This window comes from Macaca nemestrina, chromosome 1, assembly GCF_043159975.1.
Source record: "Macaca nemestrina isolate mMacNem1 chromosome 1, mMacNem.hap1, whole genome shotgun sequence".
Taxonomy (NCBI): Eukaryota; Metazoa; Chordata; class Mammalia; order Primates; family Cercopithecidae; genus Macaca; species Macaca nemestrina.
In genome coordinates this window covers 202,353,418-202,374,005 of record NC_092125.1, presented here as the reverse complement: position 1 = coordinate 202,374,005, position 20,588 = coordinate 202,353,418, and the positions used below count along the sequence as shown (strand labels likewise).

Below are 20,588 nucleotides of genomic sequence, written 5' to 3'. Positions count from 1 at the left end.
ACACACACGCATGCATACATATGCAGACATGCACGCACCCCCCCCCTCCACACACACACACACCCGCCCCTCTTCTGAGTCTCTTCACTCATTCTCCTACCTTGGCCAGCACCTAGGGCAGGCAGGATATCACCCACCATGCAGATGCCATACCTGCCCAAGGACAAAGTTCTGCCTTGAGTTTAGCTTCAGTCCATCCTCCTGTTCTGCAGAGGTGAAGGTCACTGGCCCCCTCCCTTAGGCTGCTCCAGTTCCTCTCCCACACCTCTTATGCCTAACAGTGCATCTCCAGAGCCTTTGAAAAGGGCTTTGGCTGCAACGGGAAAGATGGTGGTTACATCCCAGGAGTCACCTCCCAGGAGGGAAAGAGTGTGAGTTTCAGAGGGTGACGTGTTAGGAAGGTCCTATCCTGAGGTAAGGGATGGCCAAGGTGACTGCATGATGCTCAGGCAGTCACCCTTCACCTACCTGTGATTTCCAGAATCCCCAACCTTCAAACCTTTGCACCTGCTGTTTCCTGACCTTGAATACCTTCCTCAAATACCACGATCCCCCTTGCAGGGCTACCTTCTTATTCTTCAGGTCTCCATGGAGATGCCCCTGCTCCAGGAAGCCTGTTCTCATGCCCTGGCTGAGTCGGTCTGTCCTCCCGTGCCCCACAGTTCCCAGGGCCCTCACACTCTCCTCACACCACAGGTTAATTGCCTGGGTGTACACCTGCCTCCCCCAGCAGCCAGAGGGAGGGAGGGAGCCAGCAGGTGAGGGAGCCTCTGTCTGGTGAGAGAGGCTCATAGGCCTGAGAGGGGCAGAGGCTTGAAGCCCCGCTCTGCCTCTGCTGTGTGACCTTGGGCAAGTCATTGCCCCATGTGGGTCCAGTGTCCTCATCTCTAAAATGGGGACAATAACGACCACCTCACCAGGCTAATATGAAGATTAAATGAGATCAGGCATCATGTGCATTATACAAATGGTAGCTGTATTATTATAACTCATTGCCTGGCACACAGCTTAATAAATCGTTATTTGTGGAATTAACGAAACCCCACTTCTGTCCCCATCAGTGTCCTTGTTTTTTGGGGGCAACAGTAGGTATAACAAAAAGAAGAATTGGGGGCAGATAGGTTGGGGGATTGGGAGATGGGAGAGAAGGGCTCTCTGGCATCGTTGGGAGCTAGCTGTTCCAGCAGCATCTGGAGCTGGGCTGGAGGCGGTGCAGGCGTCCTCTCTGTCTCATCCCTGTGACCCACCTGTGCCATCCTCCTCCTCAGTTATGTCAGGCAGCAAGGAGAGGCGCGGCTGGGCTCCACCTCTGCACTGTGGCCCTCCGAAGCTGCCAGGCCCGCCGGCACACACTAAGTGCGCCCAGAATGCGGGGTGGCCAGGGGCATAAATGTTGAATGAATGAGGATGGAATGAATGAACGGATGGACGCATGAATGGAGGTGGGATGGAAGCGTGAAGTGGGAGACGAGAAGAAACGAGCGTCTCCCTCCGCCCTGCGGGTCTCGGGGCTGGAAGACACGGAGCCAAGACCGTCTGGGGGCTCCCACCCCGCCCTGCCCCTCCCGCCAGCCCTCCCTTCCCGCAGCGCGCAGCCCGGCGGAGCCCGCGCCGAACCACAGCCCGCGCAGTTGCCGGGGCTCGCGCTCAGCCCCGCGAGCCCAGGCAGCGCAGCCTAGGGAGGGGGCTGCCCCGGCCCCCTCCCGCAGCCCCGGCCCCCAGAGGCTCGGCCTTCCTCGTAGGAAGGCGAAGTCCCCGATGCCAGGTCCGGGTACCAGCAGCCGAGAACACCCGGGTCCCGGAGCCAACAGGTGCGGGGTGTGGGGGACCCCCAGGCCCGGGATGGGGGTTCCAAAGGACCCGCGGCGAGGGATGGGAGGAGCCAAGAGTCTCGGGGGGGGGTAACCTGGGTGCTGGGAGACTGGCTCCTCGGCCAGCGCTGCTCTCCTCCAGGCAGGCTCCGAGTGCCCTCACTCCTCGTGCCTTCCAGGAGTCCCCCGCAGCCCCCGAGGTGCAGGAAGGTCCCGTGGACGGGGCGGGCCTGCCGGAGTTCAGTGGGGTATGAAGGCGTCCCCTCACCCTCCCCAGGGGTCTCCAGGGATCCGCAACCCTCCGGCACCCGGCCGGGGTCGTCTTAGCCCAGCAGGGGGAAGGAGGGGCTGAGTGCGGGAGGAGGGAGGGGCGGGGAGCTGGGCTGGCTGGATTTATGAATGGAGAGCGGCCCGCGCGCCGGAACAGCGCCTCCTGGCGGCCGTCGGGGAGCGTCGCGGCCCTGGGGACCCAAAGGGGGCTTCTTAGCGGCCTGGACGCTCCCCTTGCTCCCCAGGGGTCATCAGTCCCTCCGCGCACCACCCACATTGTGTGTGTGTTGTATGTGTGCGTGTGCGCGCGTGCCCACCTGAGGGTCTGGCAGGTATGGCGGGTGGGGCTTGGGTCTCTTAACACCTCCTTTGGCCCGTTTTCCCAACCCAAAGTTAAAGCTTGTGAACTGGCTCAAGAAATATTTGCAATCAGGATGGCTTATCCTCTCAAATCTATGGTGTTTGATGGGTTCGAACAGACCTGGCTTAGGAGCTTTGTGACCTTGAGCAAGAGACTCAATCTCACTGAGCTTCCCTCTCATCTGCAAAGCAGGGTACCCTAATAATGGTAACCCGAAACGTCCCCTAAACTACCTTCTTGTACCAGGTTCTTGGTGAAGCACTTGGCACGCATCGGAGCTCATTACTCCTCATCCCGGCCCTGTAAGGTAAGTAGGGCTGTCACCCCATTAGACAGATGGGGAAGCCGAGGCTGAAAGAGGCCAGGTAAGCTACCCAAGGCAACTGATGTGGAATTGGGATGCAACTCAGGTCTGTCTTCTTCCACCAATTTCATGACTGTGAGAATTAAGAGGGAACTTATATGCAAAGCACCTGGCACACTCCCTAATTTCCTTCCTTCTCTCTTTCTCCACTCTCTCCTTTCCTTCCTCCCTTCAGGAAGTTTGGGGCTGAGATCCAAAAAGAACTGGGTGCAAGCCTCCAGGCACCCTGAGGGGAGTGGGCTGCGGGCTGGCCCAAGTTCCCTCCTCCCCCTCTGCAGAGCCTAGAATGCCCCTCCGCCGCAGCAGCTCCTGAGCTCATGGAGCCCTCAGCCACCCCAGGGGCCCAGATGCGGGTCCCCACCGGCAGCAGGGAGCCATCCCCTGTGCCTCCAGACTATGAAGACGAGTTTCTCCGCTACCTGTGGCGCGATTATCTGTACCCAAAACAGTACGAGTGGGTCCTCATCGCAGCCTATGTGGCTGTGTTCCTCGTGGCCCTGGTGGGCAACACGCTGGGTAGGTCCAGCGCTTGCCCTTCAGTGCTGCTGGCTTTCCCTGGGGATTGAAGGTGGGGGGTGTATGTGGGGAGGGGCTCGCTGATTGGGCAGAACTAGGATGGGTGTGGCTCTGCCATCAGCTTCACCTCACCCCGCTGCACCCTGCAGTCTGCCTGGCCGTGTGGCGGAACCACCACATGAGGACAGTCACCAACTACTTCATCGTCAACCTGTCCCTGGCTGACGTTCTGGTAACTGCCATCTGCCTGCCGGTCAGCCTGCTGGTGGACATCACTGAGTCCTGGCTGTTCGGCCATGCCCTCTGCAAGGTCATCCCCTATCTACAGGTGAGCTCTGCCCAGGCACCCCTCACCACTCCTTGTCACACCTGTACAAAAACGACGGCCTTGCGTAGGTCTCAGTGACCCTCAGACTTGCCTTTCAGACAGGTCAGTGGCTCGTGACCCCTGAAGTGTCATCCTCTGCTGCTAGCAAGGGCAAGCCACCAGATCGGACACTCCAGGACACAGACACAACCCCACACAATCACAGAGATCCCCTCCTGGTCACAGCCACAACGTATACATAGGCACGTGTGGACACATAGAGTCACCTCCAGGTACACAGGCACACAGTCAAGGAAAGAGGCATCAGCCCACAGTGACACATACACAACACCCTGGGCCTGCTCCCCAATCCCAAAGGGGCAGACGTGAGGAGCCTGATGGAAACAGCCTTCTCCTCTCCCTCCTGCACTGGCCAGGAAAGACCCCAGTGGCGGAAACCAGGATGTCCAGATGGGGTTAGTGGGGTGGAAGAAGGCTTCTCTCAGTTTGTATCCTGTGATCCACTTCCTGCACCCCAGAGGGCAGGGGGTACCCCTAGAGGCAATGCCTACACACCTGTGGCCCAGACTCATCTCCGTCTCCCAGAATGAGGGTTTTTTCCTAACAGCCTGGGGTAGGGATTGCATTCCATGGCAGAGATAAATGCCTCTTGGATTTCCCAGTTTTGAGGCTTCCCACTCAACCGGTTAACTCTGGTGACCCTGAGCATAAAGACAGATGGATGAGGGAATTCTGTGCCTGTTTCCTCATCTGTAACAGGGGGGCAAGAGCACTTACTTTGTGGGATTGCCATGAGGATGAAGAGAACAGTGCCCAGCACACAGTAAGTTACACAGGTACAAGTTATTATTCACCCGAGGGGTCCACCTACCATGTGCCAGCTCTGAAGCTGGACATTGTTTACACATGATTTCACTTACTCGCACAACAATCCTGCCAGGTAGATGGTATAAACCCATTCTGTAGACAAGGCTCAGAGACGGTGAGTGACTTGCCCACATTTACACAGCCAGTAAGTGGTGGAATCAGGATTTGCACTGCCCTGCACCTGCCGTCAGCCTCCTCACTCACCTACTCTCACATCTCTGGGTGGCCCCCAAAATGACTGACATTGTGTCCCCGTGGGGCAGGCCGTGTCCGTGTCAGTGGCAGTGCTGACTCTCAGCTTCATCGCCCTGGACCGCTGGTATGCCATCTGCCACCCACTATTGTTCAAGAGCACAGCCCGGCGGGCCCGTGGCTCCATCCTGGGCATCTGGGCTGTGTCGCTGACTGTCATGGTGCCCCAGGCTGCAGTCATGGAATGCAGCAGTGTGCTGCCCGAGCTAGCCAACCGCACACGGCTCTTCTCGGTCTGTGATGAACGCTGGGCAGGTAATGGTGGAAGCCTCAAGCAGGCATCCCCTCAGGTGGGCACTTCGGGAGCACGTACCCCAAGGACAAGCATCTAGCAGGGTCCCTTCCAAAGTGGGAAATCGCAGGGCAGGTATTTCCCCAGGGGACACCCTAGAGTGGCTCCTACCAGGGATACTCCCAGGGTGGGTGCCTCCCCTCATGCAGATATCTGCTCTAGTGTAGACATCCTTCCAGGAGGGATACCCCAAGTTGGACAACTCCAGGGTCTCTGTCTGTCATGGTGGCTGTATGGGGTCCAGCTGCTCCTAGGCCTTGCTTTGACCCTAGTCAGGACAGGGTGGCATTGCTAACCAGGGAAGGGTGGGGCTCGTGGATTGGGCCTGACTCTGCATCTCTTGACCCCTGCAGATGACCTATATCCCAAGATCTACCACAGTTGCTTCTTCATTGTCACCTACCTGGCCCCACTGGGCCTCATGGCCATGGCCTATTTCCAGATATTCCGCAAGCTCTGGGGCCGCCAGGTGAGGCCCACTCTGGTGTCACTGTGTGGGCTGGGGGTGGGGGTGCTACTGGTCTGAGTAGACAGTCCTCTGCCATCAGCACGTGCCATCTTGGCTGCAACCAAAGAGAGGGGAAGCCCAGAGACACGTCAAACTCAAGGCCAAAAGCACCAGTGGCTACCCTGGAATGGAATAGTAACACATCCTTCTAATATTAGTGGCTGCTGTTTATTGAAGTATCTACTCCCAGATAGTCTTGCATCCTCTTAGCCACCATATATTACCCACATTAAATATATGAGAAAACTGAGACCCAGAAGATCAACGTAACTTCCCCCAAACCACTCAGCTAGTGAGTAGATCAGGAACTAAAGCCCAGATCCGTGAGCTTCCACTGCTGAGTTTAGTACCACTGCAACAATAATAATAGCAAGTCCGTGTTGCTTGCCAAATTAGGCACTTTGCATCCAGTGTCTTAACAACTTCTAACAAAAGAAGCAACGTTACCCACGTCACAAATGCCAAATAAGGGCAACCAACTTGCCAGATTCAACAGCAGCAGAGCCTTCTGGTTCCAGGGCCTGTCTTCTTTCCTGCATTACAGACTGACCCTCGGTGGGTTTCCTCGGTTTTTTTGGGGCAGGGGTGCTCAGAGGCCCTTGGCCTAGTGAGTGGGAGTCCTGGACTGGTGTCTGGGCGGTAAGAAAAGGCAGGCCAGAACATGACCAGGCTCAGGAAGGGACTCTCACACCTGGGGACGTCACCTACATTCCACAGGAAGTACTGGCTTGCGCCCAGGCTATGCCGGGCAGTGGGTGGGGACACGGACTGGCTGTGACCCAGGTCCTGCCTTGGAGGAGCACCCAATCCAGCAGGGCCCTTCCTGGTTGGCCAGCCCTGCAGTCCACCAACACTCATCACCTGCTCCCCACAGAACCCCCAGCCAAGCAGGACACAGGCACGATCCTCCTCATTTGACAGACATGAAAGCAAGGCTTAGAAAGGAAAATGAGGTGGCCAAGGTCACATAGCTCACAAATGTCTGAGCTGGCTCTAGACCCACGTTTCCAGAACTCTAGCCCCATGCCCCTCTGTGGTGGGTGATTCGAGTGTCCGGTGGCAGGAGAGGCTTCTCCAGGAGCCCAGAACCACTCCAGGCTTATAGGCACTGGTCCAGGCCATTCCATGCTGCCCACCTGCCCACCCCTTGCCCAGAGCTCCTCACAGTCTGGTATGACCCAGAGGAGGCACAACTCACCCCCACCCCTACTCTCAAAGACAGTGTTGGAGATTTAGGGAGGATGGATGGGCAGTTGAGAGGATGTGGCCTGGGGCCTTGTCAAGGGTCCCCACCTCTTTGAGTCTTAGTTGCCTCATCTATCCCTAAGGACCAATAATATCTTTCCACAAGGCATGTTGTAGGGGGTTTCACAAAGAGCTAATGGAAAATGAAAGTCTAGGCTGGGCACAGTGGTTCACACTTGTAATCCCCGCACTTTGGGAGGCTGAGGCAGGCGGATCACCTGAGGTCAGGAGTTCAAGACCAGCCTGGCCAATGTGGTGAAACCCCGTTTCTACTAAAAATACAAAAATTAGCCCGGTGTGGTGGCACACACCTGTAACTCCAGCTACTCGGGAGGCTGAGGTTGAAGAGAGCCAAGATCGTACCATTGCACTCTAGCCTGGGTGACTAGAGTGAAATGCCATCTCAAAAAAAAAAAAAAGAAAAAGAAAATGAAAGTCTATCATTCACTCTCAAGTCCAGAGTGTTAGTCTTTATCATAAACATCAGATTCCTTCCTCTCGCAAAGGTTGTATCCCTTTGCCCATCTCCACCCTGCCCAGGGTCCAGCCTGGAGTGGGCCCCACAAAAGGCAACCACCCTCCCAAGGTGCTATACCCACCGCTGCTGTCTTTATGTGTGCTGGACAGATTCCCGGCACCACCTCAGCACTGGTGCGAAACTGGAAGCGCCCCTCAGACCAGCTGGGGGACCTGGAGCAGGGCCTGAGTGGACAGCCCCAGCCCCGGGCCCGCGCCTTCCTGGCTGAAGTGAAGCAGATGCGTGCGCGGAGGAAGACAGCCAAGATGCTGATGGTGGTGCTGCTGGTCTTTGCCCTCTGCTACCTGCCCATCAGTGTCCTCAATGTCCTTAAGAGGTGAGAGCCTGGGGTATGGTTGGGGTGGGGAGAAGTTTGAGGTTGGGGAAGGAGCTCTCCTTGCTTGGGAGAAAGACCTGGCTCCACCCCTTCTCCACTATGTGACCTTGGGCAGGCCATTTCTCTTCTCTGAGCCTGTCTCCTAGGGCTATTGTGAAAATTTATTCACTTAATCATCACATTTTAGGGGGTTGGAAATACAGTGAACAAGTGCACAAGACAGACAAAGTCCCTGCCTTCATGAAGGCTGCATTCTAGCGGGAGAGAAGGGAAGTAAATAGAAAAATCAATGTATATTATAATGTCAGGAAATGACAACTGCTGGGAAGAAAAATAAAATAGGACAGAGAGTGACAATGACAAGGGTTGGTGGGTTTTTGCTTTTGCTTTAGATATAATGGTTTAAAAAAGCAGGGGGCCAGGTGCATTGGCTCACGTCTGTAATTCCAACATGTTGGGAGGCCAAGGAGGGAGGATCGCTTGAGGCCATGAGTTCAAGATCAGCCCGAGCAATATAATGAGACTTCATCTCTACTAAAATTCAAAAAATTAGCCGGGCATGGTGGCATGTGCCTGTAGTTCTAGCTACACAGACCGAGGTGGAAGAATAGCCTGAGTCCAGGAGGTTGAGGCTGCAGTGAGCCATGATTGCACCGCTGCACTCTAGCCTGGGTGACAGAGCTGTCAAAAGAAAAAAAAAAAAAAGCTTTTCCAAGGAAATGACCTCTGAGCAGAGACTTGAAGGAAGTGAGAGAGCTAACCATGCATGTGTCTGGAGGGACAGCAAAAGAGGGTCACAGGGCGCCGGGGAGAGAATGCAGGCTATCGGACAGAAGACAGTCTCACTTTGAGACTGTGCTTGGCCACCTCCTGGTTGTGTGATCTTCGGCATGTCACTTTACTTCTCTGAGCCTCAGTTTCCCTAATAGAAAAATGGATGATGTCTATGACTCATCATGTTGCTGTGAGGATGGATGAGAAAGTGGATGGGAAGCCCTAGGGGATCCAATGGCCAGGAGGCTAGAGATGCCCATCGCGGTGCTTGATACCCTCCATGCTTGAGAACCCCAAAGCCTGGCCAAGACCTCAGGTACAGAAGGCAGGAAATGTGGACGGAAGTGGGCAGCAGGAACTCTTGCCCTTTACAGCTCAGGTTCTGTGAGCAGCACTCCCCCAATACACGCGCACACAGCTACTCCACTTCTGACGCTCCTCTACCCTGGGCCTAGGGTGTTCGGGATGTTCCGCCAAGCCAGTGACCGCGAAGCTGTCTACGCCTGCTTCACCTTCTCCCACTGGCTGGTGTACGCCAACAGTGCTGCCAACCCCATCATCTACAGCTTCCTCAGTGGTGAGCAGGCTGGGGATGCAAACTCACTGAGGGTGGCCAACAGTCCACATGACAAGTCTCCCCATCCCCAAGCCAGGGCCCAAATAAAGGACGGTGGGTGAGGATGTATCTGCTGTGGGCACAGTGATCCTGCTCTGGGAGGACCCACCCCGAGGAGCCCTGTCCTGAGTGGGAGACGGGCCACACTCCCCACGGTGGCTGGCACCCAGGATCCAGTTGTGCAGATTCTGCAGACCAGTGAGTGAGTGGAAGGGCAGGGGCTAGGTCAGTTCACCCCCCACTCCCACCACGGGTGCAGGCACAGCAAGACCTCCAATCAGCACAGGCAGAGGAGTCCACCCTCCCCAGAGGGAGTCAGATCTGTGGAAGGAGGGCCCTGGAGCCCCTGCCTGAGGAAGGATTGCACAGTCCAGGTGTCAGGGCTAAAGGAGGGTCACTGGCAGATAGGCCAGGCCCAGGAAAGGGCTTCCCCCGCTCAGCTAGACACACTGGCAGAGCGACCAGAATCTCAGGGGTTGTCCCCTCTGGAAGTCTTCCTCCCCTGCCGCTCCCACTCCCACTCCAGGCCTCTCCTCTCTGCTGTCCCAGTGCCCACTCCCTCCCTCTACCTCCCAGTCTCAGGGTGGTAATGGCCCTGAGGCTGAGCTCAGCAGAAGTGTGACTCACCAGCCCTCTGACTTTGGGACTAGACTTCTAAAGAACAGGTCCAGATGACTGTTCAAGCCTGGACAGAAATAATCTTTGAGGAACTATTAAAAGGTTAAAGAAGGGATCCGGAGTCAATAGTATAACCCTCATTGAGACTCAAGAATTACTCAACAAGGCTGGCTGCGGGTTTCCAGCTCAGAAAAGAGAACAGAAGATGAGCTCTGTGGGGAGGGGAGGGCAGACAGACTTACTGATACATATGCCTTTGTTTGGCCTATGTTTACTGAGCACCTACTGTGTGCCTGGCCCTGTGCTGGGCACCAGAGAGGCTGGCAGGCTAATGACACATGATCAAAGGGGCTTCAGCCTGACAAAATCTGTTTCCGTGGTATACTTGGGCTGAACAAGGTGGTGTGGCGGTCCCTCCTTCCTCCTCCCCCTTGAGAAGGGCTTTGGAATTAGAATTGGGTTCAGCTTCTGGCTGGGTGGCCTTGGGCAAGCCACTGTACCTATGTGCATCTCATCTGTGAAGTGAGGATAAAGGACTCCAGTCTTTCAGGGTGCTGGGATGCTCTGGGGAACAGAGGCTGAGGCGCCTGGCACAGCGTGACTACCAAATGCAAAAGGGCTGCTGCCACTGTCATTTTCATCATCAAAGGGCAGAGAGGGCACAAGCCTAGCAACAGATAGTGACCCCCATGTACACACCAAGGAGAGCAGAGGTGACCTGAGGCCCCTGAGCCAGACACCACGTTTTGAGCCAGCCTCTGAGCCAGAGCGCAGTCAAGGAATCAGATGGCAACTGCGTCTCTCCTTGGGAACCCGCTCCAGGGCCTCTGTCCTCTCTCCCTGGCGGTGCTGAGGTTGCCTCAGGGCTCTCCCTCCCAGCTCTATCCCTCCCTCCCTCCCCGCCTCCTCACAGGCAGCTTGGCTGGAGCTGCGTGGGTGTCCCTGGGCTCAAGGCCCCTTCCTGCTGCATCTGTCTCCTTATGGCTGTGTCTTTTGTCTCCCAACCAAGGCAAATTCCGGGAGCAGTTTAAGGCTGCCTTCTCCTGCTGCCTGCCTGGCCCGGGTCCCTGCGGCTCTCTGAAGGCCCCTAGTCCCCGCTCCTCTGCCAGCCACAAGTCCTTGTCCTTGCAGAGCCAATGCTCCGTCTCCAAACTCTCTGAGCATGTGGTGCTCACCAGCGTCACCACAGTGCTGCCCTGAGCGAGGGCTGCCCTGGAGGCTCCAGCTCGGGGGATCTGCCCCTACCCCTCATGGAAAGACAGCTGGATGTGGTAAAAGGCTGGGGCTTCAGTCCTGGGTTTCTGCCTGTGTGACTCTGGATAAGTCACTTGCCCTCTCTGAGCCTGTGTCCCCTAAGCAGGGTTGATGTGAGGATTAAGCATGCTGAAGCAAGTGGAAAGCTCCCTGTAAACTGTGAAGTGTTGTGGACACGATTATTGTTGTACTTCTCTCATTTGGCCATACCCCACAGTATAATCTGTCCCCATCATCCTTCCAGAGCTTGGCCATCCTCCTAAAGACCGCTTTCCTACCCAATTACCGGCCTTCCCTAGAGTCTGCCCTAAAGGTCCCAACAGGCATTTCCATCTGGTTCCGTGGCTCCCTGAAGCCCAGGGCTGCGCTTGGCCAGCTCTTCTGATGCCTGTGTGAACTAATCTGGGCCCAGCCTTTCTCCAGTGGGCCACGAGCGCAGCCCCACCCTAACCAGGTGCCAAGGGCACACACCACAGACCTGACCTTGTTGGCTTTGTGGTGTGATAAAACACTCTCCATGGCCACTTGGCACAGAGGCCAGCAGCCCGAAGCAACTGTAATTAAAGCCTGGCACTGAATGTTCCCTTTCCTTGTCATTGCACAAAATCTGTGCTGCTGAGGTTAGGAGCAGAAGAAGGTGGGGAAGCTAGGGGGAGGGAAGACAAGAAGGCACTAGAATGCTCTTATCTGCTGACCTCCCACCCCCACCACACGGGATCCAAGATGGACTCAGCCAGGCCTCGGCACACGTGGTGCTGCCTCCTCATGCAGTGCCAATCCTGTGACGCCAGAACCTCGCCCCTCGACACAACTGTCTGCTCACAGGCCCAATGGCCTGGGGAAGGTAAGGGGGGCCGGGTGGGCAGATAGCGGGTTAATGGGCTGATTTACTGTTATCCTCATCTTCTTGGAAACCAAGGCTTGCGTCTATTTTCTATGAACTCACAGGATAGAAAGAGAAAGCCACAGACTTGGCCAGACATGCTCCGTCTGCCACCGAGATGATTTTAAGGCTGCCAAAGGCTCTGAGCCTTGTTGCCAGAGCAGGACGTGGAGCGCAGTCTGAAGTGCTACTCTGCTGAGAGGAACAAGGACATCTGGCAGGGGCCAGCTCTGCTATGCACACCACCAGGTCTGCTTAACTTGATTAATGGAGCTGTGGGCTCCCTCTGACCTCAACCGTCAAGAAGGTGGGCAGAGCCTTGGTGCTGCCAGGGGCCTGGCCCAGGAGTGTTGAAGCACTGCTCATCCTAGGCACCCCGCTTTACCCAGAGCAGGTGGAATGTGTGGCCTAAGTATGCCACCTCCTCTCCACACGACTTACCAGCCCAGCTCTCTGTGGACGGCGCAGAGCTCCAGCTGCTGCCACGATGGGTTCTCCTGCCCATTCCACACTCCCGCTGGGCCATAGGATCCAAAGCGGTTGGCACAGTGCGTAGGCAGGCTTGGAGGTGAGTGTGCAGGATGAGGTGTGACAGCTGGCCCCCAAGCTCAGAACCAACCAACCATGCTCATAAGATCAATCCAGGTCTTGGGCTCCTCAGCCTCAGCTGAGCACAAAGGTGAGAGACTACAATTGGCACCATCGGGTTTCAGCAGACACTTGATTCAGTGGGAACAAAGAAACAACAGGCGCTGCTCCTAATGGCTGCAGTTCTACTCCACGCTCTGCTGGCTGAACCCAGCACCATGGGGGGCCTCAGCCCTCCACTCTGGGGGACTCAGATAAACTGAAGAAAATTCAGGGGAGGTGAACAGGATGCCGAGGGGAGAGATGCTCAGCGAGGGACTGCTCAAGAGCCCAGGGCTATCTGGCCTAGGGAAGGGAGGACTTGGGGAAAATGTGGTATATAGGGCAGGCTCCACTATGTAGAGGGTTGGCATGCAGAAAGGGTGATGTATGTCCTGAGTGGCCCACAGAGAAAACCACAGCCAATGGTGGTGTCTTCAAGATGGCAGGATTTAGAATCCACACCAGGAAGATGTTCTGCCAGTCATGGAGGAAATGGGCTGCCTGGAAAGGCACTGGGTTCTTTGCCTTTGGCGAAGCAGAGGCCAGACTCACATGGGGCCTATGAAGGGTATTATAGCTCTGGATAGGGGCTGGCCTCTGGGAACCGGATTTCATCTAATGCTGGGGTTCTAGCACTACAGCAGCCCAGAGGAGAATGCAGCTGACCTGGCTAAGCCCGACACACTGCTGGGCCTCACTGACCTGCAAAACAGTCATAGTTACTTCCAACTACCCACTGCAGGGAGGAGAGCCCTGCACAGGGCCTCAGAGCTCTTTATCTTAAAAAGCCAAAAGATAATCACCATTACCCAGAATAAAGCCCCCTGGCAAACTAGAATGTCTGGTGTCTTTGGCTTTTGATTGAAATGTGGTCAGCTCATTACAGACACTCGGTGTAGACTGGGTATTATGCTGATCTAAAGATCTGACTTGCAAGTACAGATGTCTGTGCTTAATAAAAATGGGGGGAAAGTTATGACTTAATAAATGGAGTTTGTCTGGAAGATAAAACTAGGGCCTGAGAAAATAGAAAGGCCAGGCTATGAAGTTTGAGGTAGCTGCTTTCAACCCAGAATGCCTGCCCTAAAACTGCTATGAAATAGCTTCCTGAATAGACCTTCAGGCCATACTGAACTGAACCCGGCAGGGCCCCCAGCTGGCTACCCTACAATTCACTTCCCTCTGGCAGTGGATAGGAGCCCCACATAGGCCATGTCCCCACAAGCTGCTGCTTTCCGCATGGCTGGTGTATAGGATGTACTTAAATAGTCAGTGAAAGAAGGAGTGGATGGACCTGTAGCTGAGAAATCACGGTGGAAAACATGGAACCCCAGAGTTTCATCCTTTTATTGAAGCTTACAATTTCACTGGACTTTTGGCCCCAAATGAAAAAAAATGCAAATTAAAAAAAGTATTGGCAGAGAGAGGTGCCCACTGTCCCCTAGAGACTGAAGCCGAGCAGGGCATGGCAGGCAAGTGAGGGGTCCCAGCCGCGGAGGCAGAGCCTGGCCAGAGGGGCCCAGGGAGCAGATTTGTCTGAGCAGGGCCAGCCCCAGGCAGTTAGAAGTTAACACACAAGGATTTATGGGTGTGGCGGAATCCAAGCCACTGGTCCCATGGGCAGATCTCTCTCATGCTTGGTCAGATTCCACCTTGGAGAAAATGGGCTCGTGTGACAGGATGGCCTGGTGAGGGAACACAGGTAGTAACGATAATGGGCCAATTAACACTCACCACTGGCATCAGGGTGGAGCTCAGCTGACTGGACACTAACTCCATTACAAGAACCTGCTCCTGGTGCCAGGCTGTGCCACTCAACTGCTCATGGCCATCAGGACGTTCAACTTCCATCCTCTCCTCCATCAGGCCCCTATCTGTGTGGCCTTAGCCCCGGTCCTCACTATTTGGTGGCTATGATGCAGGACTCTCAACCCTCTTTTGGAACAGTGTTGCATCAAGCAAGGGAGAATGTTCTTCTAAAGGGACAGGAAAAGAAGAGATGTCCACGTACTTCTCTCACTCTAAGAAGCCAGGAAAGGTCCCTGGTGCACTCCACTCTCCACAGATGGGTTGGGTCATAGCATCCGAGAAGCTGTCATGGTGACGAAGTCCTCGAAGCTGAGCCGAATGTTGCCTTGTACAGCTGTGTCCTTCTCCCGGAAGGCCTCTGTCAGCACCTGCAGCTGGGTGCACACCTGGATGAAGCGGTCCAGCTGCATGGCAGGATTGGCAGAGCGTGGGCAGTAGCGGGAGACCAGAAGCTGGGTGAACTGGGGGCTCAGGTTGTAGCCCATTTGGGACAGAGCTGGAGAAGAGGGGCACACAGACCAGACACACAAAAACCTGCCATGAGCACCTCCATCAATCAGCAATACTGGATCACAGCAGTTCAAGGAACTTCGAGAGGACGGGCACAGAAGCATAAAGAGGGCAGAGAAATCCCAAGGGTCTAAGATATCAGGAACACAACAGGGGCCCTGTCTGGATGCTACCCTTAGGTGGAAGGCCCTCATCCCTCTTTCTCCCAGTCTCCATTATTGTCTCTTCAACTGAGGCTCATGGGATTCCAGAGATGACAACGGACTATCCACAATCATCTCTGACTCATTTGCATTCCAAAAGGAAGCCTGAGCTCCCAGGACCACCCTGCTTGGGGCAGACATCAGAGGCAGCACAGCAGAGGTATGAGGACCCGCTCTGGAGTCAGCCCCTGGGCAAGTTGCTTAGCCTCACTATCCCTATCTTATCATCTCTAAAATGGGGATAATACTTAACTTGTAGGTTCTAGCAAGGATTAAAATGGGTAAAGCTACTTAGCACAGTGACTGGCACATAAAAAGCACTCAGTAAGTGCTATTTTAATAAAGTCACCGCCACTCCAAGGTCTCTTGGAGCATCCTGTCTCTTCACTGGGATGCTTGCTTCCTTCCTTCCTCTGTTCATAACTTACCAGGCCAGGCTAAAACCTCAACTCTCCATTTGTTATGCAGGCCCTTAGGCAGGTTACCCACACTAAACCTCAGTTTTCTCACCTGTAAAAGGGAGATAACAAGGGATTCTTAATTGAAGGGTGTGGAATTATAAATAGTACCTAGCACATGGGAAGAATGAATCACATAAGCCTATTAAAAATAGCAAGCATTCAGTAAATATCTGTTTTGCTGTGGTTACTATCACCCTTACTAATATCCATGGCAAAAGCTGGCAAGAGTAGGTCATTACTATAGGCCATCTCCCCTCCCTTCTGCTGGGGGCAGATGTGGTGCACTCACTCCTGTCCACAGACCTCCTTAGTCTGAATGAAATCCACAGCCTGGGCAAAGGACTAGACTCTCTGGGGAGCCCTTTCTCCCTCCTGGGTGGCAAAGCTCCCTCTTGGGTCCTCCCCCCCAACCTCTTACTAACCTGCCTGAGCCCAAACTGTGGCCTCCTGCCTTACAGAGTCAGTTTGGAACCAGACCTGGGGCTGTGGCCTCAGGTCATCTTCCCCAACTGCAACTTTTAGAGTGCTCGGGGTCCCAAAGTTGGGAGAGAAACTGCCCACTAGCAGGGGTGGCAACAGACCCATCTTTCTGAGCCCTGTTCAGGGCTCTTTCCATTCTACATGCTAGAAACTGGAGAGGAAGGAGTCACCTCAGCCACACACACTGGTCTCATAGCCCTTAAGGTGCCAATTTTCCATCCTTAAGGCTCCCTGTGGCTGGGCCCATCTCACCCAGCACTCCAGGGTCCAGCCCTGATTCTGGACCCAGGTGTTTCCTTGCCCTGGATCTTGGCTCAGTGCCCCAACTGGGTCACAGAAGGGGTGAGGGACGCAGGCCTGCACTGAGAACAGCATTCTGTAGTGCAGGTGGACATTCGGTAGCAAGAGGAAATCCCTTTGTGTATCTTAGGGTGTAAAGAGAAGAGTCTAGCTCTGTCCTGCCCATCGTGCCCCAGCCATGACCCGCACCTTGCTGCAGCTCTGTGTAGCTAATGGAGCCCGAGCGGTCCCGGTCATACTGCTGGAAGAGGTTCTTCCACTGCTGGATGAATTTCCACAGGGCTGAAAAGCCGTAGACATCGATGCGGCCTGACTTGGTCTTGTCAAACATGTCTGAAGGTGAGGAGGGAAAGGAGGGAAGGAAGGCTTCAAGACTGAAAGCCAAGGGTCCCCCTCAGGCCCCACTGAGGCAGCCCTTCTCCCCAGGCTGGAGTAGGCGACTTCACAGAACCAAGGCCTAGGGCCTAGATGCTTGCACCTGAGACACCCACATCAAGCGTTGCACCGTCCTCCTACTCTGGACACCTTTAGCCCCACCCCATCCAGAACTGCATTTTCTCTGCAGCCTTGGCACCTGACCCCTCCCTGCTGTTTCCTACCAGGGGAGGGAGTACCATTCTACAGAAGAGGAAACTGAGTTAGCCTGTAACTAGGCAGGGTCTAGAACTTAAGAAAGATCTCAGGAAAAGAGCTCTCAGTCTAGGGGATCTCACCCTGAACCTAGCTTCCTCCCCACAGTCCTCCCTGGTCAATGAATTTCTCTTCAGAATGTCTACCTACCCAACTACTGTACACTATCAGGTGGCTCTGCCCCAGCTCGGGCCCAAGGGCAAGGCGGAGACTCACTTATCATCATGAGGCAGGTCTCATCATTGAATGAGGACCAATTGCAGTTGACCAAGGCCTGCTTTAGCTCCTTCATGGAGATATAGCCACTGTGATCTGAGTCCACCGACTGGAACCAGGAGTAGGCCTCAGGATCCACATTGGGAGGGGCGCCACCTGGAGGAAGGGGTGTGAAGGCCATCAACAGAAATGCCAGGAAGGGCCAGCCTCAGTAACTTCCTGGCTACAGGTTTTTCCTACACACAAAGCCTCACAAATTCACCTTCCCTGTCTTCCACCAAGCTGACATTCTTACTCTGATGGAAGAGGACTTTCAGTGAAGATTCATGAGTATTTGCAGTTGATTTCTATTCCATGAGTCCTCTGGAGTTCTTGTATAATGTTCCAGACACTACTCTTAATTGATTTTATGTTTTTAAGGAACAGGGACCTATACTCCTGTAGCATTTCAAGAATTCTCTGGAAAAGGTGAACTGCGAGATGGGGGGGAATGGGTGGTAGATAAAAGTGTAGAAGTGGCCAGGCGCGGTGGCTCACGCCTGTAATCCCACCACTTTGGGAAGCCGAGGCAGGCATATCACCTGAGGTCGGGAGTTCGAGACCAGCCTGACCAACATGGAGAAACCCCGTCTCTACTAAAAATACAAAATTAGCCAGGCATGGTGGCGCATGCCTGTAATCCCAGCTACTGGGGAGATGGAGGCGGGAGAATCTCTTGAACCCGGGAGGTGGAGGTTGTGGTAAGCCAAGATCACGCCATTGCACTCCAGCCTGAACAACAAGAGCGAAACTCCATCTCAAAAAAAAAAAAAAAAAAGGTGTAGAAGCTGGTAAGTCTGTCTATCTTAGGACACTGAGTTAACTGGCCACAATAAGGGTCCCTTCACACAAAGACAGCCATGGGCAGTTGTGGAAGACAGAAACCACTGCCTAGTACCAAAGTTCAGTAAGGACAGACGGAAAAAGATCTGCTTGACTTAGGAATTAGTCTGACCTCCTTGGGAAAATCCAGGCAGGTTCTACCCATCATCCTAAAACATCGGTGTCATAGGGAAGCAAGGGCCACAGCCCTGGGGCAGGAGAGATTCTGTAACATGTTTGATCTGTGTAGTTTGTATAGAAGAGCTCAGGCTTTGGAATCAAAGCAGACCTGGATTCAAACCCTAGTTCTGATCTTTACTAGCTTATGTGACGTTAGGCAAAATGTTTAATTTTCTGAATAATGACTTGCACGTTTCTAAAACGAACCCATTTCCCCAGAATCGTTGTGATGATTAAATGAGATAACAGTAAAATAAAATCCTCAGCAAAGAGCCTGGAATGTGTGTATTCTGAGATATTTTCACAGAAAAACGGATATTTAAACTGAGTTTCTCCCCATGGTAGGCTATATTATCGTCTCCTGGCTAATAATCTCTAGCCAGGAGACACAGTCTGCACACCCACAGACATTGTACTAATATGGTACAATGGTTGAAAAGGCCAGTTCAATAATCTATTATTAGATTATTTGCTAATCTCCCCTTCCCTATAAGAGCATTGTACATCCTCTCCCACTGCCTGGTGGCTTGCAGAGGGGCATCCATTCCCATCCTACTGATGTCAGTCTTGATCAGGGGGTGCTCTGGCCAAAAGAATGCGAGTGGGCAAGACATACAGTACTTCAGAGACACTTTTAGAGGCATTGTGCATTCCTGCCAGCTCTCCTGCTCTTTCTCTCTGCCACAAAGATAACATATCCCAAACAGGAGCTGCTCCTTCAGCATGGATCCCTGAATGAAAACACACACGGAACAGAAACTTAACAGCCAACTAACAGTTGCTGACATATAAGCAAAAGAAAGTAAGCATGAGCAAGTAATACAAACAAATGCTTGCAACAAAACTAGCTGACAGACTTCTCATTTTAAGGACACACACTGAAGCTGGAAGCAAGGTGCTAAGGTGCCAGAGACCAGGCTGCCTGCACACCCACAGGAAGGACAAGGGCTGGCCATGGATAACTCAGAACCACATCAAGAGGTACCCAGAGTCCAAGATCACTACTTACCCTGTCCATAAGGCCCAGGCTGCTGGGCACCATAGGAACTTAGAGGTGGCTGACCATAGGGGCCCCCTGGAGCTGCACCGCCATATGGTCCTCCTGGAGTTCCAGAGGGGAACATGCCAGGACTGGGGTGTCCATAAGGCCCTCCACCAGCTGGTGGTCCATAAGGCCCTCCAGGGGCAGGACCCCCATAACCACCAGGGGGTAGCCCACTGCCATACTGCCCTCCACTATTGGGGGGTCCAGGGTAGTAGCTACCCGGAGGGGCTCCTGGTGCTTGTCCTGCAGCTCCTGGGCAGCCCTGTAGGAAGAGCAAGATTATCAGTCAGAATGATGAGGCCAGAAACTAGGCAGAGTATGGCACTTCACAGCCATAAAGCACTTCCACCACCATCCTTTCAACTGATCCTATAGGCAGGGTTGGAATTACGATCTCACTGCTCAGGTGGGTAAACTGAGGCTTCCAGAGGAGCAACGAGTTACCCAAAGTCACACTGCCAATGACTTGCAGAATCAGGGTTGAAATCCTCCTTTCCTAACTCTCCTTTCCTGCACACCAAAGGGTAGGATCCTGTCTAGTTTGTTACTTTATCCCCAGCTCCCAGTGTAGAATGGATGCTCAGTAAATATTTCCTGTATGAATGAATAGGCAAATGAATCAAACAGAATTCTAAATGTCCATCCTGTGGTACTCCCATCTCTATTTGCAGAACTCATGGGGCAAATGTAGTCTCTAACACACACCCCTGACCCTCATCAGGGACAAATGACATAGCTATAGCATGGATCCATCCACAGCATGTCTTCCTTACCCTAATGTAAAAACATTTCCCTATCCTCACTCACAACTCTGTGAGGCAGGCAGGGGAGACCCTATTTCTAAGGCAATATGATACAGTGGTTTAAACGGCCAGTTCAACAGCCAGGCGTGGAAGTTCACACCTGTGTAATCACAGCACTTTGGAAGTCTGAGGCAGGCAGACCGCTTGAGCCCAGGAGTTAGAGACCAGCCTGAGCAACACAGAAAAACTACATCTCTACTAAAAAAATACAAAAATTAGCCAGGTGTGGTGGTGTACACCTATAGTCCCAGTGACTCAGGAGGCTAAAGTGGGAGGCTCACCTGAGCCTGGGGAGATCGAGGCTACAGTGAGCCATGATCGCACCACTGTACTCCAGCCTGGGTGACAGAGTAAGACCCAGTCTCAAAACAAACAAACAAAAAACAACCAGTTCAAGAGTTCAAGTTCAGGTTCTGCCACTTACTAACTGGACTGACTTATCCTCTCTAAGCCTCAATATCTTCTGCTGTAAAATGGGAATAATAAAGCTACCTCTCAGGTTAGTTTGTGAATGAAATGAGGCCAGTCATGACACACGGCCTGGCACAGATTAAGCACTCAATAAACACTATTAATAATAGCCTCCTACAGAGGACAAGACTCAAGTCCAGGAAAGTCACACACAGGCTGTGTGGAGGGGCTGGGAC

At 53.8% G+C, this 20,588-nt stretch overlaps 2 protein-coding genes across 12 annotated transcripts in view; one reads left to right on the top strand and one right to left on the bottom strand.

Annotated features, from left to right (window-relative positions):
- Window positions 1–1,618: 1,618 nt before the first annotated feature.
- Window positions 1,619–13,977, top strand: LOC105494613 (hypocretin receptor 1). 3 transcript variants are annotated; one of them, XM_071097045.1, is made up of 11 exons: window positions 1,619–1,811; window positions 2,689–2,749; window positions 2,982–3,322; window positions 3,472–3,650; window positions 4,781–5,024; window positions 5,415–5,530; window positions 7,442–7,668; window positions 8,898–9,019; window positions 10,686–11,774; window positions 11,879–12,062; window positions 12,203–13,977. In XM_071097045.1, exons 3-9 carry the CDS (start codon window positions 3,124–3,126, stop codon window positions 10,874–10,876), a joined length of 1,278 nt encoding a protein of 425 aa, XP_070953146.1. In that variant the 5' UTR covers window positions 1,619–1,811; window positions 2,689–2,749; window positions 2,982–3,123; the 3' UTR covers window positions 10,877–11,774; window positions 11,879–12,062; window positions 12,203–13,977. The 3 variants fall into 3 exon arrangements, with proteins under 3 accessions (XP_070953146.1, XP_011761479.2, XP_070953154.1); XM_011763177.3 differs by having other exon boundaries at window positions 11,879–13,977; XM_071097053.1 differs by lacking the exons at window positions 10,686–11,774; window positions 11,879–12,062; window positions 12,203–13,977 and adding an exon at window positions 9,144–10,112 and having other exon boundaries at window positions 1,675–1,811.
- Window positions 13,769–20,588, bottom strand: part of LOC105494616 (penta-EF-hand domain containing 1) — a 15,000-nt gene continuing 8,180 nt past the window's right edge. For 3 of the 9 annotated variants that reach the window (XM_011763186.2, XM_024796840.2, XM_024796837.2), the window contains exons 2-5: window positions 19,103–19,400; window positions 17,053–17,208; window positions 16,396–16,539; window positions 13,769–14,748 (exon numbers count right to left, since the gene is read on the bottom strand). In XM_011763186.2, the coding sequence (XP_011761488.1) occupies window positions 14,519–14,748; window positions 16,396–16,539; window positions 17,053–17,208; window positions 19,103–19,400 (828 nt within the window). In that variant the 3' untranslated portion in view covers window positions 13,769–14,518. The other 6 variants (XM_071097085.1, XM_071097081.1, XR_011623720.1 and 3 more) reach the window with 5 other exon arrangements.

Coding starts and splice junctions, on each gene's coding strand:
- LOC105494613 (XM_071097045.1), top strand. CDS start 3,124: ATGGAGCCCTCAGCCACCCCAGGGGCCCAGATGCGGGTCCCCACCGGC. Junction 5,025..5,414: donor CTGTGATGAACGCTGGGCAG/GTAATGGTGGAA, acceptor TGACCCCTGCAG/ATGACCTATATCCCAAGATC. Junction 5,531..7,441: donor GCAAGCTCTGGGGCCGCCAG/GTGAGGCCCACT, acceptor TGTGCTGGACAG/ATTCCCGGCACCACCTCAGC.